Source organism: Bombina bombina, chromosome 1 (assembly GCF_027579735.1).
Source record: "Bombina bombina isolate aBomBom1 chromosome 1, aBomBom1.pri, whole genome shotgun sequence".
NCBI lineage: Eukaryota > Metazoa > Chordata > Amphibia > Anura > Bombinatoridae > Bombina > Bombina bombina.
This window is the reverse complement of record NC_069499.1, coordinates 590,929,757-590,942,547: the sequence shown is the minus strand read 5'-3', so window position 1 is coordinate 590,942,547 and position 12,791 is coordinate 590,929,757. Positions and strand designations below refer to the sequence as shown.

Here is a 12,791-nt window from a genome sequence, read left to right as displayed (position 1 = left end):
AGATTAACCCCTAGTCTCAACATACAAAATGTGTCTGCCCTCTGCCAAAGAAAATCCTGTATAAAGGATTTTAAAAATGTCCCCATCTACTGCATATGACATATTCTTTTGTAGTGCAAGTCTCCAAGACAAAAAGCACTTACCTGCAGTCTTATTGTCCGGCAGGAAGACAGATCACAAGGCGTGAAAGTACACATACTCCTAACAGAGACCTGTAGAAAAAGAAAGAGTAACCAACAAAGCAAGGACTACCTCACAACTTCCTAACTGCTTAAAAGCCACCACTACTCTACTGAAGAGATTGACGTGGTCTTGGCTAAACCCAAATCCGTGCTTGCAGGGAAAAGTAACCGAAAAACATAAATTATGCTTACCTGATAATTTCCTTTTCTTCTGATGGAAAGAGTCCACAGCTGCATTCATTACGTTTGGGAAATAAGAACATGGCCACCAGGAGGAGGCAAAGACACCCCAGCCAAAGGCTTAAATACTCCTCCCACTCCCAGTCATTCTGTCGAGGAACAAGGAACAGTAGAAGAAATATCAGGGTGCCAGAAGAATAATATGGACGCCCCACATAAAATTACGGGTGGGGAGTTGTGGACTCTTTCCATCAGAAGAAAAGGAAATTATCAGGTAAGCATAATTTATGCTTTTCTTCTTAAATGGAAAGAGTCCACAGCTGCATAAATTACTTTTGGGAAAATACCCAGCTATAGAGGACACTGAATGCCATGACGGGACGGTACAAAAGGCGGCCCATACTGAGGGCACCAGGCCTGAACCTCTACCCAATAAAAAAAAAATGCTTCGTCCAAAGCCGAGAAAAACGTTTAAGGAAAAGCCCGAAGGACACTGACTTGCAGCTAGTCCAGAAGCCAAACTAGAGACCGCAAACTGACTCGACTGAGCCAACAGTCCTCCAGGAGACACCGTCGCACAACAGACAGTCCCCCACCGCTAACCCCCCACAAATGATGGGGACACCAGCCAAAACCCCCAAGGCAAAGAAGAACCGAGGAACCCGAAAGGTCCCCTAATACAAAAAAGGACACCTCCAAGAATGAACCCAGCTCACAGAGACCCAAAAGGGCCCAAAGAGGGAAAGGAGGCCATGCCTATAGCAGGCGAAACCCGGGATAAGACCGGGCACAGAGACTGAACAGACGTCTCTCCAACATCCTGCAAGCAAGGAATGCAACTGAAGTCCTCCCAGTGTCTGACCATAGAAGACCAAAGCATTCGACCATTAAAAAGTGTGTAATACACCCAGGTGAAAAAAAAACAAGTTTGAGAACACAGAGTCCATAACAGGACGACACAGAGGGTACTTGCGAGGAAGAAGAAGCAATCAAGCAAGAAACCGACCACAAAAGCAACCCCCGGATAGAGGGCACGCTCCAGGCAACCTAAGTCGCCGGACCTACACACAGGTCCCTAAAAAGGGGAACACAAAACCTCAATCGAAGCCCCCCAAGAAGAAGGGGATACCCTCAGGACATGAAGGAAGAATAAACTCTCTTCTAAAATCAATGGAGCAAGTTGAAAGGAAAATCTATACCCTAGCAGACTGAGCTAACAGGATAGACTCAACAATGCTCACACATCCAGAGGAGACTGCGACCCAAATGCAGTGCCCTCGACCGCTCGACCATCCTGACCTGCAGACCCACGCCCAGCTGGACCAACCCAGCCTCAGTGAACAAAGACAGGAGAACAAAAGATTCCTGAAACAGATACAGGAACAAGCGCAAGGATAGCACACCCATCCCCACAGAGCACAAGTACAACCTGACTCTGAAAACAGACAACAAGGCCATAGACCTAAGGATCTATCAAAATAAAGGCCCAACAAGTCTGACTTGGAGCCAGCAAGACCCAAGGGGGAACCAATCCCACCTTGCGGCCTCCCATGCAGGAGAAGCCCCAAGCAAGGACTCCATCTCCATAGGAAGGAGAATATCACCTAAAGAAAAGGGATGATGCCGGAAGGGCAACAACTGTCCTCAAGGCCCGAAGCCACTGTCTAATGGGAAGATAAATTCCCAACACAGATGTCCTAGAAAAAGACCCCCCTACAAGTAGTTTGCCAAGCAGAGGCACAGCCAACCCATTCACCTGCAGAGCAGGGAATCCACTGGAACACTGGCAAGCTGACCAGGGGAATGCAACCCTAAGGCGCACTAGAAATTGGACATCCAGCGCCAGCAGTTGAGTATGAACCAACAACCCTTGAGGTGCAAGCCACCCAGCTAACCACCAGATGACATGGGCTACTCTGTGGCAAAGAGTAAAAAATAATCAGAAATCCTGGCCAACCATGACCAGGTCAGGTAGATGGAGCAAGGACATAGCCCAAGTTTCACTACCGTGGAAGACCCCGACCAGTCCTGAGATACAAGATTCCAAAACCACCCAAAACTGGGTCAGGAAAAGTGAAGCTTCAGCAACCGGAAGTCTCAGGGAGAAAAACAGGCCCGGGCACTTAATAGTTCAAGCAAACCTTACCCTAGAACTAAACACCCCAACTGGCCAAAAAGCCAGACACAAGGGATATAGATGCATATCCAGAGAATCCAGATAGCGAGAAGAACTCAAAAGCCCCGACCAAAGGAAGGAACTACCCCTAGATAAAGTCCAACGCTCCAAGGAGCAAGGCTAGAAGTCGTATGAGGATACTTCTCATAGCCTCAGGACAACCAAGGGATACATCGAGGTCAAAAAAATCCTACTAGCAGGACTAGTCTCCCTATCACCTCCGCACAAGCAGAGGACACAAGGAAGAGAAAGGCACTAAGCCTACCCAGCTCCAGAAAACCCTGAGCTAAACAAAGTCCCTGCAGGGAACAACCATCACCCGGAAACACAGATTCCTAAAAGGAGATCCAACTCACCCAGAGACAATGGAAGAAGACCCAAAAGGTCTCTTATAACTCAGACAGACCGTAAACGTCAAAGAGTAAGAGCTGTATCTAGATACACTATAAACAGCTTACGCGTACACCTGCAAGGTGTCAAGAGCTGCAACTGGTTTCAAACTCCAAACCTTCCGCATGCTAGACAGCTATCCTGTACAAGCTGTTGGATCAAGCCCAAAAGGACAAATCCAGAGGGCTAAAAATGAAGGCCAAACCACTCAACTGCGGTAAGGGGCGTTAAGTCCTCCAACCCTCCACCACTGGGGAAGGCTAAGTTCTGATGAAATCAGATGTCAGATAAAGTGACGCAGCGGAAAAACTCCCCTGTCCGGCCATCTATGACTGAAGGCTATAAGGACTGAAACAATCCTACCCACCTCACGGACCCACAGGTCCCCTCAAATGCTTAGTTGAACATGAAAAACAATGAGAACCTGAGCACTCGGCGCTTCTACCGAACCAGCCAAGCAGAATAGCGCCACGTGCCTTAACAGCCGCAAGACCAAAAGAACCCGACAGGACCAGCCTGCCCCTAGGGTCCTAACCGGCAAGCTGCATAAATTCTCCCTCATAGGGGGAAAAAACAGAAAACAGACATTTTTAACATAGGACTAACATGTCCAAAACAACTTCCGAAGAAGTTATAAAGAGTATCAATCCCAGAAGGTTCCCGAAGAAAATAAAAACAAATAAAAGACATCCCATTGGATATAAATAAAAATATAAGGCAACCCGGAGGTTAACGCCCAAAAAGACACCGGCCTACCCGCAGGACCAGCCAAACAGAGCCCTATCTTTCAAAAACCGGGAAAGATCTCAAACAAATGACAATCAGGAGATTACTTCATCCCCACATGTCTAATGAGGAGCACCATTCGAATTAGCAGACTGAAAAACCCCGTATCTGGTAACGATAGGGTCATTCAATAACTGAAAAACATGTCTGAGCAATACGCGAAGGCGTGCAATCCTGTAACGAAAGGCACAACACTCAGGGACAGTTACACCCGCAGGGAAGTCTAGAGGCCCTCCCCAAGGCGGAAGGCATGGGACAATAGGGCACGAGCACAATCTCAAATAAACGTCTGGACTCTGCAGACAAACAATCGCCAACATTATGTGGAAACTAAAACGTGCTGCAACCACCGGGGTGAACACGCCACTCTGCATGGAGGAATCAGAAACTGGGTCACCCGCATGTGTAGAAGTATTAATTGGTAGGGAACTCGCCTCTCGGAAGACAGGACCCCCAGAGGTGGATGGCTAGGCAGTCCCTTGATTCCCTGTGCCGGAGGAACCAGGCGCTCTGAAATGGCATACGGAACAAAACTGGTTGACGTGTCAACTAGGCCAATCCTGATTCATCACCGGACACAGAATCGGAATCTGAAATCAAAATATCCTTAGTATCAGAATCCTCTGTAACTGAATCTGAAATTAGCATTTCTAGCCCCTTTGGTCTAGAAAATTTCCTTCGCCACACGGTCGGGAATGCGGAAATGGAAAATGGAACGTAACAACACCCGAACACAAGGTGACCCGTACAGTCCAAAAAGTGCGCCCAACCAAAAGGCCTTGTCACTTCCAAAGGCCTCAATGTTCCAAACCACAAGCACATAAACATCACACATAAGCAGGTTGAATCACATAAATATGATTATAAACCCCCCCTGTTCAATAACCCCCCTCAGGAGATATTAACCCTCGATTCCAAGACACTACAAGAGACTCACTTACACGCTTATGATAAGTTAGACCCGCAAGGTGGTAGCCTCTCGGGAAAACATTCACATTACAGTACATTGATGAATAAAGTAAAATGAATTGATCTTACTGGAATCTACGCCGTGGAACAGGAACACGGCCTTTCAATTGTGACGGATAGTAGCTTCGCCTCCACCATGGACTTGAGAGAAGAAAGCCGGCAGCGGAGCGAAGTTCGACAACGCCGATTGCTTGAGGAGTTGTTAATCTGAGTCGGGATGTTTTTGCAGAAAGACTCTCCCTGCATCTCCAGACTCTAACTTTCATCCAAGCCCTCACTGAGACTGACAGGACTACTTAAAACTCCTGTCCCATGCCGAAGAGTACTACCCTGCATAAGAGACAAAAAACTAAAATTCTGACACTTCTCTGCCAACCTCCTGGGACGAAAGGCAAAGAATGACTGGGGGATGAGGGGAGTGGGAGGAGTATTTAAGCCATTGGCTGGGGTGTCTTTGCCTCCTCCTGGTGGCCAGGTTATTATTTCCCAAAAGTAATGATTGCAGCTGTGGACTCTTTCCATTTAAGAAGAAAAATAAATGAATTTATTCAGACATCAAACTTCACCTCCTCAATTGACAGAGGCAAAGAGAATGACTGGGGATTATGGGTAGGGGAGTGACACAACATATTTGCTGTGGTGCTCTTTGCTTCCTCCTGCTGGCCAGGAGTGTTATTCCCACTAGTAATTGAATGACGTTGTGGACTTTCCATATCTTAGGAAAGAAATATATATATATATATATATATATATATATATATATATATATATATATATATGTATATGCTGTTTGGCACAGACCAAGTATAAGCATTTTGTATTGCAATATTGACTTACCCTGGCTCTTTCCAACTCCGGTTGATTTTCTTCTTCCCTTTCTTTTGGCGACTCTTCATCTCTCCCTCTCACTTTTCGCCTTCCCCGGTCAGAATCTCTTTCTCTGTTATGTTCTTTTTCTTGGTCTCGTTCTCTGTCCCTTCCCTTTAGTTGATCTCGTTCTCTATCCCTTCCCTTTTCTTGGTCTCGTTCTCTGTCCCTTCCCTTTAGTTGATCTCGTTCTCTGTCCCTTCCCTTTAGTTGATCTTGTTCTCTGTCCCTTCCCTTTTCTTGGTCTCGTTCTCTGTCCTTTCCCTTTTCTTGATCTTTCCCTCTTTCCTTTCCTTTTTCTTGTTCTCTGTCTTTTTCCCTTCCTTTTTCTCGCTCTCTTATTCTATCCTTTTCCCTTTCCTTCCCTCTGTTCCCTTCACTCCTTCGCTCTCTACTTTTCTCTTTGTTTTGGTCCTTCTCAGCTTCTGATCTCCTTTTGCTTTTTTCTTTGTCATTTCTCTCTCCTTCTCTTAAACCTTCATTCTCTGTGTCCCCTATGTTTCTTTCCTTCTTCCGTTCTTGATCCTTTTCTGGGTGTTTATTTTCTTCCTGTTTTATTTGGTGTCTCTCCTTTCTTTCCTGGCTCCCACTTTGTTCTCTAATTTCAGACTCGCGTCTATCCTAAAAATAAAAACGAATGTTACTTGCAACAGTTAATTGTATCAAGCACAGACAAGCAGCCAAGGCTGTCTCTGTTGTATTGTGCAAACTACAATCCATACAGATGGAGCACGTTTCTCACAAACAGACTGAAGTGATGTTGCAGGCCTATGTACAACATATACGTTCTTGTGTAGGCCCTGATCTGAAACACTAGAAGCTCCTTGTGTTAACACTTACCTCCTTCTTTCTATGGCTTTTCTTCTCCTCATCCTTGGCATCTCTGTTCACTTTATCCTGGGGTATAGAGCCTGATGACAGTTTCCCCTTGATGTCTGGCGTTTGTCCTGCAAGAACCCTTTTCACAGCATCATCACTGGAGAGCTGGAAGAAGCAGGAAAAACATGAATTATGCTTACCAGATCATTTCCTTTCCTTCTGTATGAAGAGAGTCCACGGCTTCATTCATTACTTGTGGGAATACAGAACCTGGCCACTAGGAGGAGGCAAAAACACCCCAGCCAAAGGCTTAAATACCTCCCCCACTCCCCTCATCCCCCAGTCATTCTGCCGAGGGAACAAGGAACAGTAGGAGAAATATCATTGTATAAAAGGTGCCAGAACTTTCCTCATACAGAAGGACTTTCCTCATACAGAAGGAAAGGAAATTATCTGGTAAGCATAATTCCTGTTTTCCTTCTTAATATGAGGAGAGTCCACGGCTTCATTCATTACTTGTGGGAAACATATACCCAAGCTCTAGAGAACACTGAATGAAAACGGGAGGGTAAAAAGAGAGGCGGACCCTATTCTGAGGGCACCACAGCCTGCAAAACCTCTCTCTCAAAAGCTGCTTCAGCCGAAGCAAAAACGTTTAATTTGTAAAAATTTTGAAAAGGTATGTAAGGAGGACCAGGTAGCTGCCCTACAAATCTGCTCCATAGAGGTCTCATTATTGGAGACCCAAGATGAAGCCACAGCTCTAGTTGAATGAACCGTAATCCTCTGAGGAGGCTTATGTCCCGCTGTTTCATATGCCAAGCGAATAATGCTCCTCAACCAAAAAGATAGGGAAGTGGAAGAAGCCTTCTACCCTCTACGCTTCCCAGAATAGACAACAAACCAGGACGAAGTCTGTCTAAAATCCTTCGTAGCCTGAAGATAGAATTTCAAAGCCCGAACCACATCCAAATTATGAAGTAATCGTTCCTTCGAAGAAGAAGGATTGGGACACAAGGAAGGAACCACAATCTCCTGATTGATGCTGCTACCAGGGAGAAAACCCAACCCAGTACGAAGAACAGCCTTATCAGCATGAAAAACCAGGTAAGGAGGCTCACATTGCAAGGTCGCCATCTCAGAGACTCTGCATGCTGAAGCAATAGCCAGTAGAAAAAGGACCTTCCAAGACAGTAATTTAATGTCAACTGAATGCATAGACTCAAACGGGGCCCTCTGCAAAACTTTAAGAACTAGATTTAAGCTCCAAGGAAGAGCAGTAGGTCTAAACACAGGCCTGATTCTAGACAGAGCCTGAACAAAAGGAAGCTCAGCAAGCCTCTTGTGCAATAACACAGATAGAGCCGAAATCTGTCCCTTTAAAGGAACTAGCGGCAAGTCCCTTCTCCAAACCCTCTTGGAGAAAGGAAAGAATCCTGGACACCTTGACCTTATGTCAGGGGAATCCACGCTCTTCACACCAGAATAAGTAGGTCCTCCACACCTTATGATAGATGCGACGGGTGACCGGCTTTCTAGCTTGAATGAGAGCATTAATCACTCTCTCAGAAAAACCTCTCTTGGCTAGGACTAAGCGTTCAATCGACACACAGTCAGCCTCAGAGAATCTAGATTCTTGACCCTGTTCCAGCAGATCCCTGCGACAAGGTAACCTCCATGGAGGAGATGAAGACATCTCAACCAGGTCCGCGAACCACAACCTTCGCGGCCACGATGGAGCAATTAGAATAGCCGAAGCTTGCTTCTGCTTGATGCGGGCCACTACACGAGGGAGAAGTGGTAACAGTGGAAAAATGTAAGACTAGGCTGAAACTCCAAGGCACTGCTAATGCATCTATCATCTCTGACTGAGGATCCCTGGACCGCGACCCGTATCTGGGTAGCTTCTTATTGAGTCGGGACATCATGAGATCTATCTCCGGTGTCCCCCATCTGTTGCAAATCTCCACAAAACCCTCAGGATGGAGAGATCAAACGATTGTCTGCTAATAAAATCCGCTTCCCAGTTGTCCACACAATGTGGATCGCTGACAGCGAGCAGTTATGGGTCTTCGCCCATTCCAGTATCCGAGATACTTCCCTCATGGCTAGGGAGCTCCTTGTTCCCCACTGATGGTTGATGTAAGCCACTGAGGTTATGTTGTCTGATTGGAATCTGATAAACTGTGATGACCCCAGAAGAGGCCAAGCCTTTAGATGTTGATCTGGAGGAGAAATTCCTCTCAAATCCGCAGGCCCTGTGCCATCCTGGCACCCCAAACAGCTCCCCATCATGATAGACTTGCGTCCGTAGTCACAATCTCCCAGGATGGTCTCAAGAAGGATGTCCCTTCGGACAGGTGATCTGGACAGAGCCACAAAAAGAGCGATTCTCTCGAACGGTTGTCCAGAGAAATCTGTTGAGAAAGATCTGAGTGGTCGCCGTTCTACTGTGTCAGCATGCACAGCTGAAGAGGTCTGAGATGGAATCTGGCGAATGGGATGATATCTATGCTGGACAACATAAGCCCAATTACCTCCATACACCGGGCCATAGAGGACCTTAAGGAGGTCTGGAGGGAAAGACAATTGGAAGTAATTTTGCAACGTCTCTGGTCTGGAAGAAATATCCTCATGGATATGTAATCTATTATCATACCCAGAAATTCCACCCTGGTACTGGGAACCAGAGAACTCTTTTCTAAGTTTATCTTCCATCCATAAGATCGAAGAAGTAGAAGAGCTCTTGAATGGTCGCCTGCCAGACAACAGTACGAAGCCTGAACCAGGATGTCGCCCAAGTATGGCACTACTGCAATACCTCTGGATCTCGCCACCGCAAGCAGAGCCCCCAGAACCTTCTTAAAGACTCTTGGGGCAGTAGCTAGACCAAATGGAAGAGCAACAAATTGGAAGTGCTGGTCCAGGAACGTGAATCTTAAGAACATGAAGTGATCCTTGTGTATTGGCACATGAAGGTAAGCATCCTTCAAGCCTATTGTAGTCATGAACTGTCCCTCTTGAACTAAGGGCAGAATGGACCTTATCGTCTCCAACTTGAACGATGGGACTGATATTAACTTGTTTAAGCACTTTAGGTCCAGAATCGGGCGAAACGTACCCTCCTTCTTTGGGACCACAAAAACAGAATTTATGTTTACCTGATAAATTACTTTCTCCAACGGTGTGTCCGGTCCACGGCGTCATCCTTACTTGTGGGATATTCTCTTCCCCAACAGGAAATGGCAAAGAGCCCAGCAAAGCTGGTCACATGATCCCTCCTAGGCTCCGCCTACCCCAGTCATTCGACCGACGTTAAGGAGGAATATTTGCATAGGAGAAACCATATGTTACCGTGGTGACTGTAGTTAAAGAAAATAAATTATCAGACCTGATTAAAAAAACCAGGGCGGGCCGTGGACCGGACACACCGTTGGAGAAAGTAATTTATCAGGTAAACATAAATTCTGTTTTCTCCAACATAGGTGTGTCCGGTCCACGGCGTCATCCTTACTTGTGGGAACCAATACCAAAGCTTTAGGACACGGATGAAGGGAGGGAGCAAATCAGGTCACCTAAATGGAAGGTACCACGGCTTGCAAAACCTTTCTCCCAAAAATAGCCTCAGAAGAAGCAAAAGTATCAAATTTGTAAAATTTAGAAAAAGTGTGCAGTGAAGACCAAGTCGCTGCCTTACATATCTGATCAACAGAAGCCTCGTTCTTGAAGGCCCATGTGGAAGCCACAGCCCTAGTGGAGTGAGCTGTGATTCTTTCAGGAGGCTGCCGTCCGGCAGTCTCATAAGCCAATCGGATAATGCTTTTAATCCAGAAGGAGAGAGAGGTAGAAGTTGCTTTTTGACCTCTCCGTTTACCAGAATAAACAACAAACAAAGACAAAGTTTGTCTGAAATCCTTAGTAGCTGCTAAGTAAAATTTGAGAGCACGAACTACATCCAAGTTGTGCAACAAACGTTCCTTCTTTGAAACTGGATTAGGACACAAAGAAGGCACAACCATCTCCTGGTTAATGTTTTTGTTAGAAACAACTTTTGGAAGAAAACCAGGTTTAGTACGCAAAACCACCTTATCTGCATGGAACACCAGATAAGGAGAAGAACACTGCAGAGCAGATAATTCTGAAACTCTTCTAGCAGAAGAAATTGCAACCAAAAACAAAACTTTCCAAGATAATAACTTAATATCAACGGAATGTAAGGGTTCAAACGGAACCCCCTGAAGAACTGAAAGAACTAGGTTGAGACTCCAAGGAGGAGTCAAAATTTTGTAAACAGGCTTGATTCTAACCAGAGCCTGAACAAAGGCTAGAACATCTGGCACAGCTGCCAGCTTTTTGTGAAGTAACACAGACAAGGCAGAAATCTGTCCCATCAAGGAACTTGCAGATAATCCTTTTTCCAATCCTTCTCGAAGGAAGGATAGACTCTTAGGAATCTTAACCTTGTCCCAAGGGAATCCTGCAGATTCACACCAACAGATATACCAAATTATGTGGTAATTTTTCTGGTTACAGGCTTTCAGGCCTGAACAAGAGTATTAATAACAGAATCTGAGAACCCTCGCTTTGATAAGATCAAGCGTTCAATCTCCAAGCAGTCAGCTGGAGTGGGTCGAACGGACCTAGAACAAGAAGGTCTCTCAAAGGTAGCTTCCATGGTGGAGCCGATGACATATTCACCAGATCTGCATACCAAGTCCTGCGTGGCCACGCAGGAGCTATCAAAATCACCGACGCCCTCTCCTGATTGATCCTGGCTACCAGCCTGGGGATGAGAGGAAACGGCGGGAACACATAAGCTAGTTTGAAGGTCCAAGGTGCTACTAGTGCATCCACTAGAGCCGCCTTGGGATCCCTGGATTTGTACCCGTAGTAAGGAACTCTGAAGTTCTGACGAGAGGCCATCAGATCCATGTCTGGAATGCCCCACGGTTGAGTGACTTGGGCAAAGATTTCCGGATGGAGTTCCCACTCCCCCGGATGCAATGTCTGACGACTCAGAAAATCCGCTTCCCAATTTTCCACTCCTGGGATGTGGATAGCAGACAGGTGGCAGGAGTGAGACTCCGCCCATAGAATGATTTTGGTCACTTCTTCCATCGCTAGGGAACTCCTTGTTCCCCCCTGATGGTTGATGTATGAACTTGGCCCTCGCTAGCTGAGGCCAAGCTTTGAGAGCATTGAATATCGCTCTCAGTTCCAGAATATTTATCGGTAGAAGAGATTCTACCCGAGACCAAAGACCCTGAGCTTTCAGGGATCCCCAGACCGCGCCCCAGCCCATCAGACTGGCGTCGGTCGTGACAATGACCCACTCTGGTCTGCGGAAGGTCATCCCTTGTGACAGGTTGTCCAGGGACAGCCACCAACGGAATGAGTCTCTGGTCCTCTGATTTACTTGTATCTTCGGAGACAAGTCTGAATAGTCCCCATTCCACTGACTGAGCATGAACAGTTGTAATGGTCTTAGATGAATGCGCACAAAAGGAACTATGTCCATTGCCGCTACCATCAAACCTATCACTTCCATGCACTGCGCTATGGAAGGAAGAGGAACGGAATGAAGTATCCGACAAGAGTCTAGAAGTTTTGTTTTTCTGGCTTCTGTCAGAAAAATCCTCATTTCTAAGGAGTCTATTATAGTTCCCAAGAAGGGAACCCTCGTTGACGGAGATAGAGAACTCTTTTCCACGTTCACTTTCCATCCGTGAGATCTGAGAAAGGCCAGGACAATGTCCGTGTGAGCCTTTACTTGAGGAAGGGACGACGCTCGAATCAGAATGTCGTCCAAGTAAGGTACTACAGCAATGCCCCTTGGTCTTAGCACCGCCAGAAGGGACCCTAGTACCTATGAGAAAATCCTAGGAGCAGTGGCTAATCCGAAAGAAAATGCCACGAACTGGAAATGCTTGTCCAGGAATGCAAACCTTAGGAACCGATGATGTTCCTTGTGGATAGGAATATGTAGATACGCATCCTTGAAATCCACCTTGGTCATGAATTGACCTTCCTGGATGGAAGGAAGAAGTGTTCGAATGGTTTCCATCTTGAACGATGGAACCTTGAGAAACTTGTTCAAGATCTTGAGATCTAAGATTGGTCTGAACGTTCCCTCTTTTTTGGGAACTATGAACAGATTGGAGTAGAACCCCATCCCTTGTTCTCCTAATGGAACAGGATGAATCACTCCCATTTTTAGCAGGTCTTCTACCCAATGTAAGAATGCCTGTCTTCTTATGTGGTCTGAAGACAACTGAGACCTGTGGAACCTCCCCCTTGGAGGAAGCCCCTTGAACTCCAGAGAATAACCTTGGGAGACTATTTCTAGCGCCCAAGGATCCAGAACATCTCTTTCCCAAGCCTGAGCGAAGAGAGAGAGTCTGCCCCCCACCAGATCCGGTCCC

General features: G+C 46.3%; 1 protein-coding gene across 1 annotated transcript in view; it reads right to left on the bottom strand.

Moving 5' to 3' along the window:
- The window catches only part of TRAF3IP1 (TRAF3 interacting protein 1), a 197,170-nt gene that overhangs the window by 122,685 nt on the left and 61,694 nt on the right, over nucleotides 1-12,791 (bottom strand). Inside the window, exons 4-5 of the mRNA XM_053698884.1 lie at nucleotides 6,391-6,534; nucleotides 5,521-6,171 (exon numbers count right to left, since the gene is read on the bottom strand). Of these exons, the coding sequence (XP_053554859.1) occupies nucleotides 5,521-6,171; nucleotides 6,391-6,534 (795 nt within the window). The remainder of the gene's footprint in view (nucleotides 1-5,520; nucleotides 6,172-6,390; nucleotides 6,535-12,791) is intronic.